The sequence below is a fragment of the Fopius arisanus genome, unplaced genomic scaffold (genome assembly GCF_000806365.1).
Source record: "Fopius arisanus strain USDA-PBARC FA_bdor unplaced genomic scaffold, ASM80636v1 scaffold00064, whole genome shotgun sequence".
Taxonomy (NCBI): Eukaryota; Metazoa; Arthropoda; class Insecta; order Hymenoptera; family Braconidae; genus Fopius; species Fopius arisanus.
Window position 1 is genome coordinate 401,741 of NW_011887803.1, and position 19,739 is coordinate 421,479.

Consider the following 19,739-nt stretch of genomic DNA (forward strand, 5'->3'; position numbering starts at 1 on the left):
TCTAGAGCGCGCTACCTCCAAATTAAAAAAATGGTGGTCCATTGATTTTCTCAGTTAAACACAGAAAAACAATATCAGGTGAAGTGAGAAAATTGGAAGAAAAAAATTAATTACTCATCCTTATTTTCGTCGGTCCTAGAGTTTTTGTGTTGTTTGAATTTATCTAACGAGTCCTCGTTTTTCAGTTATAATTATCAACATGCGGGAATTTTGAAAATAATAGTCTGACAACTGTGATGTTTTGTCAAGTTTGGATTAAGTCGGACTGTCAAAAGTTGAGTAAAAAATTTATCACCGTGGAGCACAAATGTGTATTGTGTGAGGCTGAACTGGAGAGCAAAGAGGCACTCCAGGAGCACTTCAGGTAATTATTTATAAATTTATCTTTGAATTTATAAAGGTAATTGAGGAAAGATTGACGATTTCTAACCTTTAGAATTTTACCGAATCCACGATCTCTCGATTTTCTTGATGAATTTCAGAAAATCAGGTCTCACAAATAAATTCTATGAAAAATAATCAAAAAGTCCTTTTCATTCCAAACAATTTTTTATTCAATCTGTAATAATATAATAATAATAAAAAATGAGAATGGCTAGAAAAAAAATTGAATTCATTTTTGCGTGAGGGAAAATTGAGTGATTGAATAAATTCGATGAATGTTAAAAATAATAAAAATCAATTATGAATAAATAAATCATTGGATTATCGAAAATTGATGATGACCGAAGAAAATCAGAGAATGATACATTTTTTACTGATTTTTTTTTTAGAAAACATGCGAACAAGGAGATTGATGGACGGGGTAAACCGCATACGAGAAAAATCCCGAGGAAGACGAGTAAGACTGATGAACTATGCGATATCTGTGGAAAAACATTTGAGTCAATCACTGCGACGATTCGCCACAGATTCAAGGTGCATCCGAATTCACCAGCTAAATTTTACTGCAGTTACTGTGGCAAGCAGTTTCCCCTGAAGGTATAAATCCATCCCCAAGAGCAATTAAAAACCATCACCTAGAATCAAGAAAAACGTGATGCTTGAAAATTTTATTTTAGACCCATCGTGATAATCACATGACCACACACAATCCTGAGGAGAGTAAAAAAACGTCTGATCATAAACAATGCGAGGAGTGCGACATAGTTTTTTACAATTTGAAGGCCCTAAATTATCATTATCGATCGATTCACAAAAGGTAAGAAAAGAGTTGAGTTTATCGTTAGAGAATAAATAAATATTGTATGAATACTTTTTATTTATTTGTAGTAATACTGAAATTGACTCATTATTCCCTCGATTAATTATTCATTTATATATATTTCTCTTCGAATTGTGGGAGTAATGTATGGAATTTTGTTTTTAGACTTGTGCATATTTTTCAACCCATAGCAACACCTCCTCCCAGTAACAAGATCAAAGTAAACTCGATGAACGATGCATTGAGTGTTTATTACTGCCATATCTGTGGTGTCGAGTACATCGTGAAGTTCAATCTTCAACAGCACTTAGAAAAAGTTCACACACGGGTAAATAATTGCAAAGTCAATATCAATGAGATAATTAATTGATAAAGTGATTGTCATTTTAATTCCAGGAAGAGCGAGAAAGAGTTCCAGATGATCTCATAAAGTGTACGATGTGTTCAGCTCTATTCTGCAGCAAGAAAGCGTACGAAGTCCATAATAATTATCACCAGCCTGACGATCTCTACGTCACATCCGAGGAACAACGACTCCAGACTATCACCAAGGTCGATCAGGACTTCGATATTCGAAGGGTCAAGCCGACCGTTGAAAAATACATACCTAAATTGACGAGGGGACGGAGACCGCAGAAGAGACGACAAATTGATGAGAACATTGGCGATTTTGTCAAAGTGACAATCAAGGAGGAGAATGAATCTGATGAGGAAGAGCCGGGGGGCAGCCACAGCTGTCAAAGTGACTCTGACAGTGATGTGCCACTTTTAAGAAGGCTCATGGCAAGTTAACAAATTTCAGGACAATAATATTACTATCTTTACACCACAACGGAGGTAAACGGAGAAATTCATAAGGCGTCAGATAATTTTTTTTAATTATCTTCGACTCAATTGCTCAAAGACCGATTCAGTCTTCTGTGGTAAGCAATGTGCACGATTGCACGATTACAATCTTCATGAGTGACAAGATAAATGAACGAAGTCGCGTTTATGCATTCAAATGAGAAAATTTCGTGACTTCACGTTTGGATTCGAATCGTCGAGTTATCGAAGTAGACACGAAAAGAGATCAGTTTGGGGATTTTTTTTCAGGCTTCTTTCCAATTTCATCGGTATTTATTTTAGCTTTCCCTTGAAATGCAATTTTATCGGTTAGTATTTTTAAAATTTTTCGATATCCTGTGTTTAGCGAGAAGCTATTGTGATTATTTTTTTTTATCATGTGATGAATAAAGAAAATTGATAACAGATATATAAGAAATTGCCATTTTTTTTATTTATTTCCGTTTTCTAATTTTTACGTTTTATCCAATTTTTGTAATTTTTCCAATTTATTTATACAATTGATTCATCAACTTTTTCAATTAAAAATTTTTTTGAATAATCAGTCCTTTGCCGCCAGATTTATGGCGGGAAAAATTAGCGGATGATGGGAAGGTACAGCAGATTTCTATTCAATCGACTAAAGATATTTTTTTACGAAATTAAATCGAAAACAAACGAACAAACGGCTGACGAAAATCCTGAATGACTGAATTTCACCAGAGAATCAACAATTATAATTCTTCCTCCACAAGAATTCACTGGGAATTCGCGATTGTGACGTTATCATCAGATTGAGTAAGTGAAAGTACATTTTATCTTCAAAAATTTGTGAAACCTAAAGATGTACGAAGCTAACCTCCAAATTAGTGGAAGATCAGTAATTTGTTTTATGTCGTTCTAATAAATTCATTGTAGATACGGTTATCACTGATGATGTCAATTACCGCTCGATTCATGATAGTTTCAAGAGGGAAAAATATTTTTTCAAATTTCGAGATGACGACTGCGGAATGATATTTTATTATCATCTCCAAACATCAATTCTGATTGCACGGTGAAGAAGAGCGAGATAATCTTGGTATTTATCCCTCAAATAGTTAAAACCGGATTTTTCTAGGTTTCACGAAATTTTATCTGATAATGAGGCTTATCAAATTACCAGGTAAATTTCCGATGAGGAATTCATGTTGTCTATCTCTCATCAATGATTATAAATCAGTAATGATGTTGTTAACTCAAATATGTAGAATTGAGTGTTTGTCTTATTCTTAATTACCCATTTACCAATGAAACTACCAATTTCACATGAAAATACCAGAGGAGCTTCTTGGAGCTGCCGAAATTTCGGAGGAAAAATGTTTTTTCAGATTTCTTCCCAAACTTAACATTCGTCAAGATAAACTAATAATAAAGAGAAATATTGAATTCCATTAATTTCCTTTTACAATTTTATTACAGGAATTTCGTTTTCTTTATTGTGAGGCGATTGAAAAAAAAAATTATTTCAAATTTCTACTATTAATCCATCCCCACCCCTTCAGGCACGTGTCTAATTTTGTTCTAAAAATAAATTATAATAACATGTACTTTATTTGGTGTTGAGTTGGTATTGATTAAAATTTTGATTAGAATTTTGGAATGATTTTCCATGGAGTTATTATTACGGCTTCATAATATTACATTCCATAATATCTTTCCTTGTAATATTACAGCTTGATAGTTTTTATGGCAATATTACGGCTATGTAATTCTTATACCCACAGCCTACAATCGTAAATGAATAATTAGCCCTCGTAAATACCTAGCGGATTCAACCAATAAAAATTGAAGGCCATTTTTACCTCAAATTCTTATATTTCGTCTCAATTGTTCGGGAATAATTTGACTGAAATTATTTTACGACATCATAAATAAAATTCCGGGCATAAGCCATATATTTCAATTGTAGGAAAAAATTCGAGGCTCTACCGGATTCGGCCTTCATAATCAGCAGGAAAAATGAAATGAAAATTTTTTCCAAGAAATTAAAATGAAATAAATGTTTATTAATGGGGATATTAAATCCTTCACTTCTGATTTGCAGAAACAATCAATCCCGAAAAATGCCGCGTGTTTCACTAGTGCCTCGAGACGAGGCGATAGCAGTCCTAGAAAAATACATCGATCACTTCAAAACAAACGATTTCCCATCGTACAGCGACCCAGTGTGGAAAGAAATATCGAAGGACCTTGGTCTCCGCTGGAGTCATCACAACTGTTACACAAGTGTCCGCGAAAATCGTCGGAAAATTCTGACAGCAGCCCGTGAAAATCAGGGTATTTTCATTCCAGAGGAGGTGCCAGAGAAGAAGCCAAAGCGCGAAACCAGCGAATATACGGGCCTCGAGATGCTCTACCAGGATGAAGAAGACCTCGAACTCGACGACGACGTCTACAATGACTCAAAACTTTTGAATCTGACCGATGACCTGAGCGACTTCGAGGTGGACGCCGATGCGGCTGGTCTCGGTCACTTTGACATCCTGATAACACGTGATGAATGGCGAGAGATGAAAGGCTACAGTAAAAGGTACAACAAGCGTCACTACGCCATTCTCAATCCAGGAATATGGACAAATATACTAGCACTGGCTGTCACGAGACAGACTAAATTACCCTGTGCTTTTGTTTTTGACAATTCGAAGATATATGAGTCAGCGAATAGTCTCCATTACCTGAAGATCAAGGGCCACTGCAAGAGCAAGGCATGCCAGAATTTGTTCTTTGGTTACGTTGATAGGGACCCAGGGGACAATGATTTTTACATGTCTGTGAGGATGAGAGATACGATGGGAGAGACCCATGAGGATGTTCACAGACCCTTGAAGGGACTCGCCAAGACCTCCCGGAGAAAGAAAAAATTCGGGGACGAAGTGGTCAGCGAAGGATCATCCTCCATGAGACAGCAAGCCGCAAAGTACGTCAACATATTCTTGTGCAGAAGATGCAGCTACCCGAATATCATCAACAGAAGAACATGAGGACTTCAGGTGTTAGAGGAGTAATAACATTTCAGGGGTGAGAGCTCGAGGGTAACGTTCCCTGGACGAGTCTTTGTTGGATACCTTGAAATCTGAGGGGGATAGCAAAATTTTCAGTAGGACCTCTTTTGTGGAGGGCAATGAGCCCCGCAAAAGATATCTAGACTAAAATTTCGATAGCTCTCTCGGATTCCCAGATATCCCTCAAAAATTAAGCTGTTACCTTTTATCTCTTTGGTACTGATTTTAATTGCTGTTTCTGAGTTGTATTCATTTAGCTCACCTGATATTACGTTGTATTTTTGTATCGGTAATTAGGGGGGTATTAATTGTGAATTATGATCAGTAAGATGTTTAGCGATAACGATGATGTGGTGAAAGTTGAATAAAGATTACGGTGATGATATTGTGTGGATATGATTATTTTTGGATGGCTTGTGCCAGTAGTTATGGCATATGACATTAATTTCTTGTTGTCTTTGTGTAATTATTTCCTATGCAGGGTGCTCCATTTGAAACAATACAGTTGAATAACTCTTGGAAGAAGGAACAGACAGCAGGAATTCAGATGAATGAGCGAATACAAGTTCCGTCATTTTTATTGAATATTTCTCTTCGTTTGTTGACCTCACGTGAGTCAAGAGAATTTTCAATTGTCGAGTTTTGTCATATGACTGTCTCGACTGGAGCTGGGGTTCCCGCAATTATTTTCCTCTGGTTTATTTACATGTGTCATTACGTTGCATTTTACAATGACCTATACTTCATGTTATGCGAAATATTTTATCGAGGAAGAGAGTTTGGGGGGTATCACGGGAGGTCACATTATGGTGATGCATGTGAGTGTGATCCGTGGGTGATTGGACCGATTGTATATAAAGGGAAATCTTTTCCTCAGTATTTGCATAAGTGGGAATGGACTGGCTGCAATCCACGCCTTAATTGCATATAAGTTTGTTTTTTTGATAGTGATAAGATGAAGAGTTCGATATTGAAGAGTTCGATACCGGGGCTCGTGGAATTTCCAGCGAGATTTAATAAGATACCTACGGGTGAGGGGTGGGTGGAGGGTAGAAGAGGGGTGGATGGGGCTGAAGGGTTGTGGAGGGTCAACGATGGATTGTATGATCTCACAAATTTTGTGGAGACACATCCCGGGGGGTCGGAGTGGCTGACCATCACCAAGGGAACTGATATCACCGAATTGTTCGAGGTAAAATAATTTTTTTCACGCGCGATACTAATTATGAGAGTAGAGAAAGGATTAGTATCTCATGGGGATGAAATGGCGCACCTTCCGGCCGCTGTTCGAGCCCTCAAATTCGATATAACGCACCAGGATGTCATCCAAGTCATCTTAAATTTATTCTCCATCACCAATTTAAATTCTAAAAGTGAAATTTAATGTCTCTTCTTTCTGCAGAGCCATCACTTGACAGATAAGGCTGAAAAATTGCTGCCAAAATTTTACATTCGCGATGCAGTTAAACCAAGAGCTGTGCCCCTGACATTTGATAAGAACGGATTTTATAAAAAATTCAAGGAGAGATCGATGAATGCTCTGAAGAACATTGACTTTCATCGACCATCGTTGAAATCCAATTTACTCGCTGATTCCCTGGCTATCACCACATTATTTTTGTGCGTAATCACCGCAACGACGCAATCACGGCTTGCACTGATAATCGCTGGTAAAAATGCTAACTCGCTGATAATGAAAATAACGAAAATACCAGATGAAGAAAATATGTCTTACAAACGGAAATTTTTACGGCAATAATTTTTCCAGGCACAAGCATGACACTCGCGACAATAACCGGACACAACTATTTTCACATGCGCGATAATTTTCGAATGTACTACTGGGACATATCTTTAATGTCATCCCGCGAATGGCGAATAACTCACGCCATGAGCCATCACATGTATCCAAACACAATTTGGGATTACGAAATTCTGACATTTGAGCCCTATTTTCAGTATTTGCCAAAAATTGCTGCTCCCATATCTCGAAAATTCTCATGGCTCTACTCACCCCTGGTCTATCTCCTCGCGTTCTACTCCCAGGGAATCAAAAGGTAAATATCCAATACAAAATCGATTTATCACTCTGAATTTTTATTCCAATCCACTCCAATCTTTCAGATACATTCATATACTTCTGGTGCGAAAAAAATTAGAATTCCGCGACGTTGTTCCTTTTATCATACCAACAGTCATGTTTTTAGCTACTGGAGACTTACAACAAATTTTTAAACAATGGATTCTTATCATCGGCGTTGCGAGCTTTGTTTTTCATGTGATTGGTCTCAACGCAGCGCACCATCATCCCGATATTTTCCACGACGGTGATAATCCGAGGTAAAAATCTCACTAAAAAAACAGCACTTGCAATAACAATAAATAAATTTTCCACAATTTACCAGAATTGAATAAATATGAAATAATCAAAATATGAAATAAATATAAAAAATATGTTACTGAATAAATATAATTGATGAATATTAATTAATAGGTATTGAATTTCGAGGATTAGAGTGCTTCCGGTTGGGAGTAAGAATGATTAATGGTACTGTTTGTTGATGTCACAGGAATGATCTAGATTGGGGATTGCTGGAGATGGACGCGGTGAGGGACCGGGAAATCGTTGATGATTCTTATTTTTTAACGCTAACTCAATTCGGCCTTCACAGTCTTCATCATCTGATGCCAACGGTTGATCATGCCTATTTACATCTGTGTTTACCAGCACTTGAAGACACTTGTCGTGAATTTGGGATTGGTACCAGGAGATTCACACCCTTGGAGCTGATTAAAGGGCAGTTCAGACAATTACGGAGAGTTCAAGTGAAAACAAATTACAGATAAGATTATTTATTTTGCATTGAATCAAGGTTCCCTCAAGGACTACCATAAATAATTCGGCAATAGTTACATCGACTGGATGATTCAGTCTAATAAAATAATTCATCTGACATTTATAATTTACAGGGAATGTTGATAAATTCGTTATTTCAGTGAGAATAATAAATTATTTATGTTTATTGTGATTGTTGTTGGAGAATTTATTTGCAGATGTGAATTTAATGAATAGAAATATTTTGTTTAGAGTGGAAATATTTTCTGGAGTTAGAACTCGTAGAACTCCCCAGAAGATCGCATTTTTCTTTCTGATCTGTTGTCAAGGTTTATTTACACGCGTTGTAATCGTGAATTTCCGTACTTTATCTGAAGTTTAGGGGTATCGTTTAGGGGTCACTATTTTTGTCGTGAATATCAGGAATGTATCGTATATAAAGGTCGACTCCTTTCTAGTCTGTATACATTCGGGTGCAGTGAGTGCAGTAGTCTTTAAAAGTGGTACATTGATTTTCTTTTCCAAAATGACCCGAATGATTGTTTTCTGAATATGAGGATTATTTATTGTTAATTGTTAGCATCCCCTTGATCGGCTGGGGTGTAACAAGGATTGATTAGGACTGGGGATGATCAGTCGTATGTGTGACAACGAGTTTATTAATTGCAACAAGTGAGAATACATCAATTGGGATAGAGATTGTTTTTTGATAGTGATAAGATGAAGGGCCCGATATTGAAGAGCTCGATACCGGGGCTTGTGGAATTTCCAGCGAGATTTAATAAGATACCTACGGGTGAGGGGTGGGTGGAGGGTAGAAGAGGGGTGGATGGGGCTGAAGGGTTGTGGAGGGTCAACGATGGATTGTATGATCTCACGAATTTTGTGGAGACACATCCCGGGGGGTCGGAGTGGCTGACCATCACCAAGGGAACTGATATCACCGAATTGTTCGAGGTAAAATAATTTTTTTCACGCGCGATACTAATTATGAGAGTAGAGAAAGGATTAGTATCTCATGGGGATGAAATGGCGCACCTTCCGGCCGCTGTTCGAGCCCTCAAATCCGATATAACGCACCAGGATGTCATCCAAGTCATCTTAAATTTATTCTCCATCACCAATTTAAATTCTAAAAGTGAAATTTAATGTCTCTTCTTTCTGCAGAGCCATCACTTGACGGATAAGGCTGAAAAATTGCTGCCAAAATTTTACATCCGCGATGCAGTTAAACCAAGAGCTGTACCCCTGACATTTGATAAGAACGGATTTTATAAAAAATTGAAAGCAAGATCGTTGGATGCCCTGAAAAACGTTGACTTCCATCGTCCATCATTGAAATCCAATTTACTCGCTGATTCCCTGGCTATTACCACTCTACTTTTGTGCGTTATCACAGCAATTACGCAATCACGACTTGCACTCATTATCGCTGGTAAAAATCCTGCGGATATTTATCATCCTTTACTTTTCAATTGGCCGGGAAATTTATAGAAATTTCTACAAATTTTCCTTCACCCACCAAATGGGGCCTGAGACCCAAAGAGAGACCAGTTTAAATCTCCCAATTTTTTTTTTTTTAGGCACAAACTTGGCTTTTACTACAATATCAGCGCATAATTACTTCCACATGCGTGACAATTTTCGAATGTATTACTGGGACATCTCCATGATGTCATCCCGCGAGTGGCGAATCACTCATGCTATGAGTCATCATATGTATCCAAATACCATTTGGGATTACGAGATTTCGTCTTTTGAACCGATTTTACAATATCTACCGAGCATTGCTGCACCCATCGCCCGAAATACCGCATGGCTTTACTCCCCCGTTATCTATTTCATCGGTTTTTACACGCAGGCTGTGAGAAGGTACATCACCTCAGAAAAAAATCCCCACTATTTTTGTAATGAAATGCAATTTTCATAAAAATACCAATTTAAGGCACCCGGGTAAAAAGAAATTGTTATCGGAATATTTTTTCCAAATTTTCAAAAAATTTCGGGTAAACTTAAAAAGAACATTTTTTTATGGAACAAAAAAAAATTGGAAAACCAAAGAATTTTATTTTTGAGAAAGGTTTTGAAAGATTTTTCAAAAATCTGAATAGGGGATTTTTTTTATCATTTAGACCGCGAATTTTGTGAGAATATTGAAAAATCAAAAAAGTGAGAAAACAATAGTATAATTAAAAAAAAATTATACGCGCGAAAATTTGTAGAAAATTATTGAAAACATTTTCAAAAAATCAAATTGTTTTGTTTCCCCATTTTTTTTTCGTTTCAAAAGAAAAATTTACCGAAAAGTTCCGAAAAACGTTTTGAAAATTTGGAAAAAATATTCCGATTAATTTTTTTTTACCTTGACACACACATCGAGATGAGATTTAGCAGTCGATAGACTGTGTTGATCCAAACTAGTTATTGACAGCAATAATTAACCTAATGAATCCCATAAAAATCCCGGAATTCACCCAGCGATAAAAAAATGAGAACATCGATTTTCCACTTCTCCTGAATTTCAGTCACGTCATTACCCAGGGAATCATAAACTCCCGTGAAATAATTCATCATTATTAATAATTACTCATTATTCTTTTATCACTGAACGAATTCTCAGTCTTATCCAACTCAGGCAGCAGTCCTAATCAGTATTTAGAATAAAATCATAAAAACTGTTTACATTTCACTGGTAAACGACCGATGATTCAACACAAATCACGTGAGAAAAAAATATTCCACCGAGCCAACGGAAATTTCCATTCAAAACCGTGTGCGATAGAGATTAGCTGATCAATCGATGACTAGATAAATCAATAAATCTTATAGATTCATTTTTCTCCAATGACTCATACCTTTTTTCTTCCCCTTTTATTCAGATATGCTGAGGTATTTTTTGTCAGACAGACATTTCAATTTCGCGATGCTGTTCCATTTATTATTCCGTCATTAATGTTTTTTGCAACTGGAGATTTACCGATAACTTTTAAATACTGGATGCTTATCATTGGCGTTGGCAGTTTTGTTTTTCACGCAATCGGTCTCAACGGGGCACATCATCATCCCGATATCTTCCACGATGGCGATAATGCCAGGTAAATAATTTATTATTTTCCACTAACCAGTAATAATCGATTATAACTGAAATAAATGATTATTTCAATTTTTTTTTTATCATGATTCAATTTTTTATCATGACCAATAAACAATTACATTGAAAATTACAATCTCCAGTAAATAACCGGATCTATTGAAACGATCAATGATTTCTGGATTCTCGAATCGCTTAATCGATCGATAGATCTATTAATCGATCAATTGAAGGATTTGCAATCGGTTATGCAATCGAAAAATTTCAATTTCGAATTTCAAATTTTTGGAATTAATCCCGTAAACACCTGGGATTATTGATCCACTGGGATTTGATCATCTTTATCTGTTCCCCTCCCTATAATTCCAATCTTATCTAAATTACCAACTCCTTCGCAAGTTTCCAGAATTGGTGGTGGAATCTACCCTGACCCCATTAAGACCCGGGAAATTTCCGCTTTCAACTACCGAATTACTAATATTTTTTAATATCAATAGGAATAATTAAGACTGCGGTCGCACAGCTGATTATGTTCTTCTGATTGTTTATTATTTAAATTATCATGCAGGAAAGATCGAGATTGGGGATTACTGGAGATGGATACTGTGAGAGATCGCAATGTAATCGACAACTCTCATTTTCTAACTCTAACTCAATATGGCCATCACAGTCTTCATCATCTGATGCCGACAATTGATCATGCCTATTTACGTCTGTGTTTACCAGCACTTGAAGATACTTGTCGTGAATTTGGTATTGATACCACGAGATTCACCCCCTGGGAATTGATTAAAGGACAGTTCAGGCAATTACGAAGAGTTGAACCTAGAACAAATTGCAGATAAGACTGTCGGATTCCTCCAAGAGTCGATTGATAAAAATGGAGTTAATCTATAGATCGGAAAATTTAGTGGGATTTTTTAAAAATTGTATTTTCCTCCAGCAGCTTGCGCAAAAATTCTGAAACTCCAGAAAAATTACTGTCGATTGAAGAATACGTTTTTCATGGGTTTTATATTTTTTTTATGAGGCGAATTGAGGGATGGCTTTTTTTTTGGAGTATCGGAATATTCTAGATCTATCGATTGAGCGGTCGTTCGATCCGATACCTCGAGATGTTATGGAGATATCGAATTTTTTGTGGAATGCTGTGACAGCTTCAATTATACTCTGATTAATATTCATTTAGATATTCATGGGCCTTTGTATCTTATCTACGAATATTTTTTTTCTCAACTGTAGTTACTCAATAAAACGTAAGTGAATCAGTACAAAAGGGTTTAACAATGGTTATTTGCGCAATTTCCGGTTGAATCTTCTTATCAAAACACAATTGGCATCTCTAGGCTTGAGGGACGAATTTATATCTCATTAAGAGATCATTATCTTTCATCTCGGAAAGAATAATTTGCAATCAATTTAATTACTGCGTTGATCAATTTTTTATTGAAATTTCACACGAAAAATTTTTGTAGATAATTATCTGTTATCGATTCCAGATGAATCGTCAGACGAATCCGCGAATTCCCGAAAATACGAAACACCGGGAATTAATCAATTATGAAATATAATTAATCTGGCGGGATAATTCGTCCTTGAAAATTCCAGCGATACTATCTTCCACGGATTATCTGGACAATCTGTTGAGGATGTCTCTGTCAATTCCTGAATTGCATAAATTTAGCAAAATCGCGGAGTACTGGGAATTTTCTCATTGTCGGAAGATGATAATTCTCTATGGCAATTTAGTCATTGAGAATTACCATAAAAAAATGTACTTCCTCTTTTTTTTTTCTGTCTCAGTGTTACGACCTTCCGCTTGAAATTTTTCCTTTCCAGTCACATATTAGTGATATTAGGCTCGATGCAGCGTGTCATTGCACTATGTCCTTGAGTTTTTATCGTCAAGGCCATTGAAAATCACTAGACAATCTGACCTAATGATTTTTTTTTCCAAAATTGATGCCACAGGGTCTGACCTCATTAGATTGACTCGGGAAAATTCCATTGATCACAATTTGTTATCAATTCATCTCATTAGTGAAAAATAAATTGAATTTTTGAAAAAATAATTATCAAAAAATAAATATCCCAAAAACTGCGATTTATTTTATATGTAAAAAAATGGAGAATTCGGAAATAATAAATTTTGATAAATTGAATTTCAAAAACCGCGAAAGGCTTTATGAATTTTTATTTATGAACAATTACATGGAATTTTTTGCAATGGGAAAAAATGAAAAAATCAAATAGTACTAGTTTTTTAAAGCTTCGTTAAGAAGAAATAATAGGTTTTTTATTGCAAAATGTTGTGTAACGAAAAAAAAATGAAGCCTGTGATTGTTTATAACATCAGTATTGGTAATTTTTTATAATTCACTGCACATCAGTACCTCAAATTGTCGGTTCCCTATTTTATTACGTAACAAAAAGGCATAAGTGAAAGATAAATCACCTCTTCCCATGATTTACATCAACAAAATAAACCATTTTTTTATATTGGATAATTCGAGGTTCTACAGACGACAAGAAAAAACGAGATGACAATAACAAAATACCCTTTGATTTTTTTGCCTTGAAAATCAATAAACCGAAAATATAAAAGACGAAATTATCCAATAAAAATGCAATTACATTAGACTGAATAAATGATAGAATAGTTGAACTGACGTCTTAAGGAGGTAAACGGGGTAACCGAACCTTAATTATCAATGATTCTGGGGTTACACGTGATTACCCTTCCCCCCCTCTCCCCCCTCGCCCCCATAATCACAGAAAAATTTCGCGATACACCTGATTTACCTGGAAGCAAACAATCAATTCGCGTAATTACCGTAAATGTTATGTCTGGAATGTCAGGGGAAATGTTTGTTCGGTTATATTTGTTCGACTGGAAAATATAATAAAGTGATAGGTATAGAATGATTTGTATGTGTGAAGTTGTGGTAAGTATTTCAAGGTAAAGAGTGAATTATGGCGGATTGTCAATGTGTGGAGTGTCAGTGGCGGGTGGTATATGAATTTGTACGGTAGACGCTGATAGAACAGTTTGATTCCGACCACCGCACCTGTCAGAATGACAATCTGCCATTGACAACACTGATACAATTTTTTTTTTTCGTTTTCCATTTTTTTTTTAGTTTTGTTTTGAGATTTTTTTTTGGTTTTACACGAGTCAAGCGTGAGTTCGTGATCATGTCCAGGGATAATCACGGATTTGTTGGGAGTAGTGTGAGTTTTATTTTTATTTTTTTATTCATCATTTGTTTATATCGTTTTTTTAATGAATTGTCATGATTTTTTAATTTTTTACTACCGGTTAAAGTCAGTGTTGGAATTTTTCGATTTTTCATTCAGGAACAGATCGATTTTTTTATTCGATTAATGGATTCGATTCAGATCTCTTCATCGAGTTCGAGAGTTACAGCGATAATAATTGTGATTTTTATAATAATTGTTGCAAATTATTTTTATAATTCGATTTTTATGAGAATTTTCACGAGAAATCGTAATTTGTTAAACCAGAAATATAATTCAATTAAAATAGATTAAAAAAAGTGATATCCTATAAAAGATTATTAACAAAAAATAAATATTATAATTAATAATGTTCCTCGTCTCGCTGAGGCCAAAGAAAATTTTCCATTGTTTATTTTCTTGTTTTTTTTCAATTTATCTCCAAAAAATGAGAATGACATTAAAAATTATTTTCCTGCGACATATTTGAATTTATCGGACTGAAATATTTTCCAAGATCCATAAATTTAATAACACCCAGAAATAAATTATTTTATCTCTGAATTCCCGGAGCGGAATTTTCAAAAATTTATAATCCTTCCCCAGAATAATTAAAACAAATAAACAAACCAATTATTTCCGGTAGCGACGACTGTACAGCCTTCGCACTTACAGTCATAAAAAAATAAAAGCACCAAATAAAAGATAAAAAAGCAAATAAAAAGCCCAGAGGAATTATTTGACGAGTCATCTGAATACTTAAAAATTAATGCCTCTCGCACTAGAACGTTAAACTAATGATCTTCCTGTTAATTAGATCACGCCGGAAGCGTGGAGTCTCGATAAGAGCTGAAAAAAATAAATAAAAAATTGCAATCCAAGGAAAAAAATGTGTGACAATTCCTTAACCTTGTTACTCAATCTCTAGAGGACAGTTTCAAATTTATTTCTGAGAGGTGAATATCTGTAACATTCCTGAGATAAAGAAAATACGCGAGAGAAATAAAACAATTCACAGATTAAATTTCCAAAGAATCATCAGATTTCTAATTAATTCCTCCAAAACAATCATTATTCCTCAAAGAAAAATTAATCATCCGATGTCTTGCACAGATTGACAAATTCCATTGACAACAATAAATTTTCAAATGTTCCGTCTACCGTATTCTAGACAGGATATAACGATAATATATTTTGTATAATATATTATGATATAATATTTATCATGGGAATTTTTTCCGTGAGCGGTTTTTCCCCGTCGAAAAGCGCGCGAAGCTAGACAATTTACAAATGACTGTTGCAAATGAAATGCATTATGTTTACATGGAACTTCATTATGTGGGATTGTTGTACTGATAACGGAAAATCGGTTCACCTGGTGATAATGATGTCTCGTGCGCGCTGTTATTCAGGACTAGACAAGACTATTATTACACTTGCGACTGTTGACGATTTGAAGAAGGATAATGAGATTTGATGAGGCGAGATGAATGGAGTCTTAATGGAATTAAAGGGGAATAGATCGTTCCCGCAAATAGATAAACCACTTGCGATTAAAGAGCAGAAATTATTAAAAAATAATTTTCAAAATTATTATTTTATGTTTTTTTATTTTATTTTTGATTTTTTATTAAAAAAAAATTATTTATTGTTTTTTTATAAATAATCGTGAATAATTATAATTCAGTGATAAATCTCGATTGTAGAATTATATATACATATATACATGAAATATATCCGAATATATGCGGCATATATTCCAGTGAAAAATCAATTCTCCGAGATATAATTTGGATATATCTCACCGGTTATATAAAATATATTTAGAATGAAAGTTGGATATATTTGATATATAATTCTCGCGGAAAACTATATACCAATAATAATTTTTGGATTATATATTTTTCCGTGCGGGTTGCGTGGGTGAAATTATATTATCGCTTTGAATTTTTTTTTTGATTCGATCTATCAAGAACTCGATTATCTCGATGATCCGTCATTAAAAATTGATTCAATTATACAATTGTCTCGAGGGAAGGTGAATTGATTCGAGGCAGAGCGAGATATCGAATATTTCAGGTCGTAATTATCGGAGTGAAAATCGATTTAAGTGAATATTTAACTTCAACCCTCGCCGTTGGGGATGGGCTCGATCCGATTCTTGTAACGGTCCGATTGAATCATCATCCCTTTATATTTATCATTGGATATTTAATATTTTACACATATAATAACAATAATGAAAAAAGAATGGATTTTGCATTACTACACGCTCTCGAACGTGTGAATGGTGCAGTGGTAGTTGAAGGCCATCCGCTCTATGTATTATGCAGTGAAATCCATAGTACATAAACTGAAATAATTTTTCTCTCTGTGTCACACGTAACGGAGGTGTTTAATTATTCATGAGACTTGTCATTTGTATTTTCCAAATTTTTTGAATATTTATTTTTTTTATCAGTCATTTCATAAGTTGTCAATCCTAATCCTCACTTCTTTGATCGCGAATTGATCGCGAATTGATCGCGAATTGATCGCGAAAAGAAGGAGGAGGGGGTGGGGATTTAAATCCATTTTTACCAATAAGAATTTCCAGTAATTTTCATTTTTTAATCATTAATAAACGGTTAATTGGTCGTTGGTAATAGTGATAATGATTTTTTGGGGATTAATTTGATGATTTTTTTTTTTCGTTATAGGAGAGTGTAGGAGTGAAAGACGGTCGATACACTGCCACGAGTACTGAAAAAAGGTGAGAGTTATGGATTATAAACTGAAGAAATAAAAAACTCTAGAAGGAAAACTACTGAGTGACACCTCCCCTTAGATAAAATTTTGCCAATTATTCGCGACCTCCATCAGCTTCCGCTACGATTCCCTGATTTTCAAATTTTCCAAATTTTTTACATTTTTTGAATTTTCAAAATTTTGCCGCTCCCCCTCCCACACGGGGTATTATCATTTGACATATAAAATCGAAATATCAAAAGAATCTCAGATATCTAAAAAAATTACTCATAATTTATATTTTTTTCTATAATTAAATTCAATTGAAAAAAAATTTTTTTTTAGAAAAATCATTATTTTATTAAAATGGTATATTATATTATATTATATATATATTTTTTATTGATACAGAGGAGGGCTACTCTCGAGTTTTCTGGGGGATTTTCAATATATACTGAATCCGGAAAAATCCATTTCCCACTCAGAGGAAAAATCAAACCTATTGTTTTTTTTTCCAGTGAAAAATCAGCGAAATCAAATAACGATGTCTTCACAGTGGAGCTTAAAAATTGGCCGAGAACGAGTAAAGAGTTTGCGGTTGAATACGATCCATACGCTCACCGAGAGGTTGCACACCCGACGACGTAAGTAACCGATCGAGAAGTCAATTTATCCATTCGACAGAGCGTAAAAGATTATGCAAATAAACCGAAAAAAACAAATACAAATGAAAATGATTTTTTTTCTCTTGCTTGTATCAATAATTGAATTGAATTGACAACTGAATAAATGGATAATTATTGATTATTCAAGGACTCTGGATACCTTATTTCATCTGCTGAAAGGAAGTTTGGGGACGGGAATTCTGGCGATGCCTCTGGCGTTCTCACACGCTGGTTACGCGATAGGAATCATTGGGACACTCGTTATCGGTTTCCTCTGCACATACTGTATTAGATTATTAATTAGATCGGAGTATGAGCTCTGCAAGAGACGGCGAGTTCCGTCGCTCACTTATGAAGCGACTGCCCAAGCAGCGATTGAAGAAGGGCCCAAGTTCCTCAGGCCCCTAGCACCAGCTGTCCCGTAAGTCCAATGATTATTATTTTCATCATTTCGCTCATCGAATCTTTTTTTTTTCTTTTTTTTCCACCAGATTCTTCTTTCCCCCAGAATTACTGAATAATTAGTGTTTCTTTATCTTTCTTTCAGACACATTGTTAACATTTTTTTGTTGGTTTATCAGCTGGGCACATGTTGCGTTTACGTTGTGTTCATTTCGGAGAATTTGAAGAGTGTGAGTATAACGCCTTTAATCACACCTTTCTATTTTTTTTCACTTCTGCGATAAAAATGAAAAACTATTGTTCATTTATATTATTAATTATATTAAATTAATTCGCTTACCTTTCATTGAGAAATGAAAATAATTCTGTCTTCTACCCTCAGGCTATTGATTCGTATGTGACTCCAATAAAACTCGAGTACTACATGCTCGCAACATTGCTTCCATTGATATTCATTAACTGGATAAGAAATTTGAAATTGTTGGCGCCATTTTCAACGGCTGCCAATGGTATCACACTCGCCAGCTTCGGTATTATCCTGTACTTTATTTTTCGTGATCCAATCAGCTTCGAGGGTAAACACGCGGTGGGAACTGTTCAGGACTTCCCCCTTTTCTTCGGAACAGTTCTATTCGCTCTCGAGGCAATCGGTGTTGTAAGTAAATTATGAATTCCCAGTTAATCCCCGGCGATAATACAAACGAAAATGGAAAATAACCGATTACTTTGGCTGCTCCCTGCAGATGATTCCTCTAGAGAACGAGATGGATAACCCCAAAAAATTCATGACTCCCTTTGGAGTTCTTAACAGTGGAATGAGTTTGATTATCGTTCTGTACGTGGGTATGGGACTCTTCGGTTACGTTCGGTATGGCACGGGAGTCAAGGGCAGTATAACCTTGAATCTTCCGGATGACGATGTACTCGCTAAAATCGTGCAGATTCTCCTTGCGATTTCCATTTACGTGACACACGCTCTACAGTGTTACCCTGCCATCGATATTTCATGGAACGTCTACCTGTCTAAGAGGATTAAAGAGAGAAAGCTCATGTGGGAGTACATCGTGAGGACGGGACTCGTCCTGATCACGTGTAAGTAGAAAATCCGCCATTTTTATTCTTCTATCTCGCGATCCTGATGAGCTAGAGCATCGTGGATAGTCTCATTCGATAGGTAGAGAAATTTTAACCAAAAACTAGTGGTTTTGAAATTTTTTGGCTGTTGTAGTTCTCCAGTTATACGACAAAACGTAAAATGTCAAGAAGGAAATCCGACGAATTCCAAATTAGGTTAAAAAATTGTCATCTTTTGTTTCAGTTTTCTTGGCAATGGCAGTGCCACGACTCGAACTCTTTATCTCCCTTTTTGGTGCTCTATGTCTATCCGCCCTTGGCCTAGCCTTCCCCGCCATCATCGAGACCTGCGCTTTCTGGAGTGTTCAGGACTCAACGCAAAATTGCATAATGCTCGCTAAAAATACTTCTCTCATACTTTTCGGACTGCTGGGTCTCGTTGTAGGGACCTACACTAGCCTGAGTAAAATCATCGAGTCATTCTCGTAATCCAAGACATTTTTGAGACAAAGGAGAAAAATCCTTTTCAACGACTGTCACCCTCGATTCAGTATAACTCCTTGCTAGACTATTTTTTAAATATTTAATATTTATGACTGCTATTGAGTGAAGTTACGAAATAATTGAAGATTAT

The 19,739-nt window shown here is 35.5% G+C and overlaps 3 protein-coding genes across 7 annotated transcripts; all 3 read left to right on the forward strand.

The window, feature by feature from the left end:
- The first annotated feature begins 24 nt into the window (after positions 1–24).
- LOC105269062 (zinc finger and BTB domain-containing protein 16-A) lies at positions 25–2,449 on the forward strand. Of its 3 annotated transcripts, none has more exons than XM_011309044.1 (6): positions 25–78; positions 186–364; positions 774–981; positions 1,062–1,201; positions 1,370–1,532; positions 1,601–2,449. In XM_011309044.1, exons 2-6 carry the CDS (start codon positions 237–239, stop codon positions 1,994–1,996), a joined length of 1,035 nt encoding a protein of 344 aa, XP_011307346.1. In that variant the 5' UTR covers positions 25–78; positions 186–236; the 3' UTR covers positions 1,997–2,449. The 3 variants fall into 3 exon arrangements, with proteins under 3 accessions (XP_011307346.1, XP_011307347.1, XP_011307345.1); XM_011309045.1 differs by having other exon boundaries at positions 42–364; positions 1,601–1,920; positions 2,056–2,449; XM_011309043.1 differs by having other exon boundaries at positions 42–364.
- Positions 2,450–5,952: 3,503 nt separating this feature from the next.
- Positions 5,953–12,271, forward strand: Cyt-b5-r (Cytochrome b5-related). 3 transcript variants are annotated; one of them, XM_011309048.1, is made up of 5 exons: positions 5,953–6,265; positions 6,476–6,743; positions 6,842–7,130; positions 7,198–7,413; positions 7,644–8,102. In XM_011309048.1, the coding sequence occupies exons 1-5, from the start codon at positions 6,029–6,031 to the stop codon at positions 7,918–7,920; spliced, it is 1,287 nt and encodes a 428-aa protein (XP_011307350.1). In that variant the 5' UTR covers positions 5,953–6,028; the 3' UTR covers positions 7,921–8,102. The 3 variants fall into 3 exon arrangements, with proteins under 3 accessions (XP_011307350.1, XP_011307349.1, XP_011307348.1); XM_011309047.1 differs by lacking the exons at positions 6,476–6,743; positions 6,842–7,130; positions 7,198–7,413; positions 7,644–8,102 and adding exons at positions 9,077–9,344; positions 9,493–9,781; positions 10,789–11,004; positions 11,569–12,271 and having other exon boundaries at positions 6,014–6,265; XM_011309046.1 differs by lacking the exons at positions 5,953–6,265; positions 6,476–6,743; positions 6,842–7,130; positions 7,198–7,413; positions 7,644–8,102 and adding exons at positions 8,359–8,866; positions 9,077–9,344; positions 9,493–9,781; positions 10,789–11,004; positions 11,569–12,271.
- A 1,014-nt stretch (positions 12,272–13,285) lies between these two features.
- LOC105269065 (proton-coupled amino acid transporter 1) lies at positions 13,286–19,698 on the forward strand. The gene is made up of 8 exons (XM_011309049.1): positions 13,286–14,231; positions 16,937–16,989; positions 17,483–17,608; positions 17,778–18,050; positions 18,177–18,261; positions 18,414–18,686; positions 18,775–19,123; positions 19,350–19,698. The coding sequence occupies exons 1-8, from the start codon at positions 14,196–14,198 to the stop codon at positions 19,592–19,594; spliced, it is 1,440 nt and encodes a 479-aa protein (XP_011307351.1). The 5' UTR covers positions 13,286–14,195; the 3' UTR covers positions 19,595–19,698.
- Positions 19,699–19,739: the final 41 nt, after the last annotated feature.

Excerpts from the sequence above, each read along its gene's own strand:
- LOC105269062 (XM_011309044.1), top strand. The coding sequence starts at position 237 with ATGTTTTGTCAAGTTTGGATTAAGTCGGACTGTCAAAAGTTGAGTAAA. Across the intron at positions 365-773 it reads GCACTCCAGGAGCACTTCAG|AAAACATGCGAACAAGGAGA; the intron begins GTAATTATTTAT and ends TTTTTTTTTTAG. Across the intron at positions 1,202-1,369 it reads TATCGATCGATTCACAAAAG|ACTTGTGCATATTTTTCAAC; the intron begins GTAAGAAAAGAG and ends TTTTGTTTTTAG.
- Cyt-b5-r (XM_011309048.1), top strand. The coding sequence starts at position 6,029 with ATGAAGAGTTCGATATTGAAGAGTTCGATACCGGGGCTCGTGGAATTT. Across the intron at positions 6,266-6,475 it reads ATATCACCGAATTGTTCGAG|AGCCATCACTTGACAGATAA; the intron begins GTAAAATAATTT and ends TTCTTTCTGCAG. Across the intron at positions 7,414-7,643 it reads CACGACGGTGATAATCCGAG|GAATGATCTAGATTGGGGAT; the intron begins GTAAAAATCTCA and ends TTGATGTCACAG.
- LOC105269065 (XM_011309049.1), top strand. The coding sequence starts at position 14,196 with ATGTCCAGGGATAATCACGGATTTGTTGGGAGTAGT. Across the intron at positions 18,051-18,176 it reads CCCCTAGCACCAGCTGTCCC|ACACATTGTTAACATTTTTT; the intron begins GTAAGTCCAATG and ends TCTTTCTTTCAG. Across the intron at positions 18,262-18,413 it reads TTTCGGAGAATTTGAAGAGT|GCTATTGATTCGTATGTGAC; the intron begins GTGAGTATAACG and ends TTCTACCCTCAG.